At 62.3% G+C, this 3,244-nt stretch overlaps 1 protein-coding gene across 1 annotated transcript; it reads left to right on the forward strand.

Annotated features, from left to right (window-relative positions):
• The first annotated feature begins 1,188 nt into the window (after positions 1–1,188).
• Positions 1,189–2,883, forward strand: SOWAHD (sosondowah ankyrin repeat domain family member D). The gene has a single exon (XM_006046112.4). The coding sequence runs from the start codon at positions 1,434–1,436 to the stop codon at positions 2,394–2,396; it is 963 nt and encodes a 320-aa protein (XP_006046174.3). The 5' UTR covers positions 1,189–1,433; the 3' UTR covers positions 2,397–2,883.
• Positions 2,884–3,244: the final 361 nt, after the last annotated feature.

Consider the following 3,244-nt stretch of genomic DNA (forward strand, 5'->3'; position numbering starts at 1 on the left):
GAGCTATGAGGGATACCCCTAATCAACTTCCTTAAACCTACCTTAATCATAGCTGTGTCCCTCTATGGCTGAAGAACCTTCTATGGCTCCCCACTGCTCACTGACCAAACTTCCTAACCTGGGGGAGGGTGTGGGAGATGCAAGAACTACCATTTATTGAGAGAAGAAAAGAACAAAGAGGAGGCTAATGTTAGGAGTGAAAAGGTAAAACAGCCTCCTCTTTTATAAGCCCTAAAACAATGAATTCCCAGAAATCAGCAGGTCCTTCTAGAAGAGAGCAGGATACATCTCTGAAAAGGGTAAGGCGTTCCGGGCCAATGACTGATTCACTTACGTCTTCAAGTCTAGTCAGGAAAGGTTAGAGGAGATGAGGGCAGAGAGCTGGGTAGGGAGCCCCGGGAGGGGAAGCAGGATAATACTGTTGTTTAGTCGCTAAGTCCTGTCCAACTCTTTTGTGACTCCATGGACTGTAGCCCACCAGGCTCCCCGGTCCATGGGACTTCCCAGGCAAGAATACTGGAGGGGGTTGTCATGCCCTCTTCCAGGGGATCTTCCCGACCCAGGGATCCAACCCACGTCTCTTATGTCTCCTACATAAGCAGGCGAATTCTGTACCATTGAGCCATCAGGGAAGCCCTAAGCAGGGGAATAGTCCTCAGTTCCCTGAAAGGGCTCCCGCCTGGACCCTTTCTCGAGTTTCTCTGCAGGAATCCGGGGCAACTGCGGGAAGGGGTCAAGGCACAAAAGGGGAGTGCGAGGGAACCCTAGTCACACGGGGCAGCCAGGCCACCTCCCCGAATGCGAGGCGCGGGACAAAGGCGGCTCAAGGACAAAGTGCACGGAGACTTCTGAGGAGATAAGAAGGAAGGACGAAGGAAGGGGCGGGGAGCGAGCCTTAAGGATCACGCTCCCGGAGGCCTTGGCTGGAAGCCGAGCTCAGTTCGCCGGCGAGGGGGTTCCCTGGATCCTCTTCACCCCGGTAGCTGTGGGGATGCAGAGAACCCGGCGTTTGGGGCAAGCGGGCGGCTCCGGGCGGCTCTCGGAGCCCGCTCGCAGCCCGCCCCCGCGCCCGCCCCAAGGTTGCCCTAGCCGTTCGGGAGGTGTGGCCGCCAGCTCACCTGGCCGTTTGGGGCGGGGACGCCCGAAACCTGGGGGGACCGAGGCGGCGGCTGCACCCCGGGCTCTGGAGAGGGGCTCGTCCTGGGGGCCGGGCCGGAGCTCCCACCCCTCCGCGTCGCCCCCACCCCCGCAACGCCCGGGCCCTCCCTCGGATCACTGGCGCTCTCCCTCCCTCTCCTCCCTTCCTTCGCTCCCTCCCTCCGAGCTCAATTGCTCAAGCAGCTTCCTTCCCCAAAGCCAGCGCCAGTTCCTCTCGGTGGGGCCCGGGAAGGGCAGCCGACGCTAGACATTGGGACCGCCGTGGCGGCCGGACTATGGCCGAGCCCCGAGGGGCCGCCAAGCCGGCCCCCAAGGCCTCCTTCGCACCGACCAAGCTGAGCCCGAGGAGCGCCCCGCAGCCCCGCCCCTCGAGAGTGGACGCCGGCAACCTGAGCAGGTACCGGGGCAACGCCACCGCCTCCAGGGAGCCCCCTTTACTTGGCGCGCTGATGCCCTCGGGAACGGGGTCGGCGCGCCGGCGGGGAGCGCGGCTGGAGCTGCTGGGGCTGCAGGGGGCGGCTCCCGCCGGGTGGTTGTCGGAGGAGCGCCTGGAGGAGCAGTCCCCTGGCGGGCCGAACGGACCGGGCGGTAGCAGGCTGTGCCTGGAGCCCCGGGAGCACGCGTGGATACTGGCGGCCGCCGAAGGCCGCTTTGAGGCGCTGCAGGAGCTGCTGGAAGCCGAGCCGGGGCTGCTGCTGCGGGGCGACCCGATCACGGGCTACTCGGTGCTGCACTGGCTGGCCAAGCACGGGCGCCACGAGGAACTCATCCTAGTGCACGACTTCGCCCAGCGCCAGGGGCTGCGGCTCGACGTGAGCGCCCCGGGTAGCGGCGGCCTCACGCCCCTCCACCTGGCGGCCCTGCAGGGCCACGAGATGGTCATCAAGGTGCTGGTGGGCGCCTTGGGGGCTGACCCCACGCGCCGCGACCACAGCGGCCACCGGCCCTGTCACTACCTGAGGCCCGACGCGCCCTGGAGCCTGCGGGAGCTGTCGGGGGCCGAGGACTGGGAGAGGGCAAGCGGCCGAGACCGGGACCCTAACAATGCCAACAACAACAGCAGCAGCGCCGCCGGGTGGACGCTGAGACGCGCCCCGAGCGCAGTGGGCGCGCAGGTCGTGGAGAAGACGGCCAGAGCGGCGGCGGCGCCAGCCAAGGGGAAAGACTCCGTGGGCAGCCGGGTGGTGCAAATTCAAGGCCTCCTCCGCCATATGTTCCCCTTCTTCCAGGACCGTTGAAGGCGACGGAGACTGGAGAGCGTGGAGGGACCCCGACGCTGCGGCGAGGCCTCTGTCCCGGGTGGTCCCGCGACCTGCCGCCCCCCTCCAAAGGGAGGCGCCCGGGACTCAGCTCGAGCCGCAGCCATGGGCGCTGGGCCTGCCAGGAGTAGACCCCCTTGGTGTGGGTCTCAGGCACCTGTCGCAGGTCTCCTACTACACCGGCCAAGAGACGCTGGAACCAGGCACCAAGCGGTCCTTATGCCAAGTCCCCAAACTACAGGATTTAGGAGTTCGGTGCAGAAGCTTGGGACAAGGAAAGTTATGCTTCCAGTAGCCATTTCTTGGCAGGCAGAAGCTCTGGGTTTATTCGGAAACATTTGCTAGAAGAATGAGATAAGACTGTAAACCAGTGATGCAGAGGAAGTCTAACTGCAGGCCTGACTTAGCTATTAACAAGTTATTTTGGGGGATGAACCAGCCCTTGTCAACCTGCTCCCGGAGACAAGCAGGGCTTACCAGTAGGGGACCCTTTCTAATGTATCCCCAATGACTTCTTTAGCATATTAAAACGGAATGCTTTCCTTTCACATGACAAAGCTGTCATTTGAGTGACTTTTTTTTTTTTTTTTTCATTAACCACCAAGGGAGAAGCTCCCGGTGTTTGCAGGGTGGAGGTCACCAACCCGCGGCCGTGAGCTAGCGATCCAGAACAGACTCTGGACCTCACTCTCAGAGAAAGTGGCCAAGCTGTACACCAAAGGAGCTACTTTCACCTTGGCTCTGAGTAGAGACACACTGTTTACCTGTCTCCCAGACTCTTTGGCATCTAGGTCTGGCCTCCTGTGAGTCTCAGTCCAGAGGAGCTG

The sequence above is a fragment of the Bubalus bubalis genome, chromosome X (assembly GCF_019923935.1).
Source record: "Bubalus bubalis isolate 160015118507 breed Murrah chromosome X, NDDB_SH_1, whole genome shotgun sequence".
NCBI lineage: Eukaryota > Metazoa > Chordata > Mammalia > Artiodactyla > Bovidae > Bubalus > Bubalus bubalis.

Excerpts from the sequence above, each read along its gene's own strand:
- SOWAHD (XM_006046112.4), top strand. The coding sequence starts at position 1,434 with ATGGCCGAGCCCCGAGGGGCCGCCAAGCCGGCCCCCAAGGCCTCCTTC.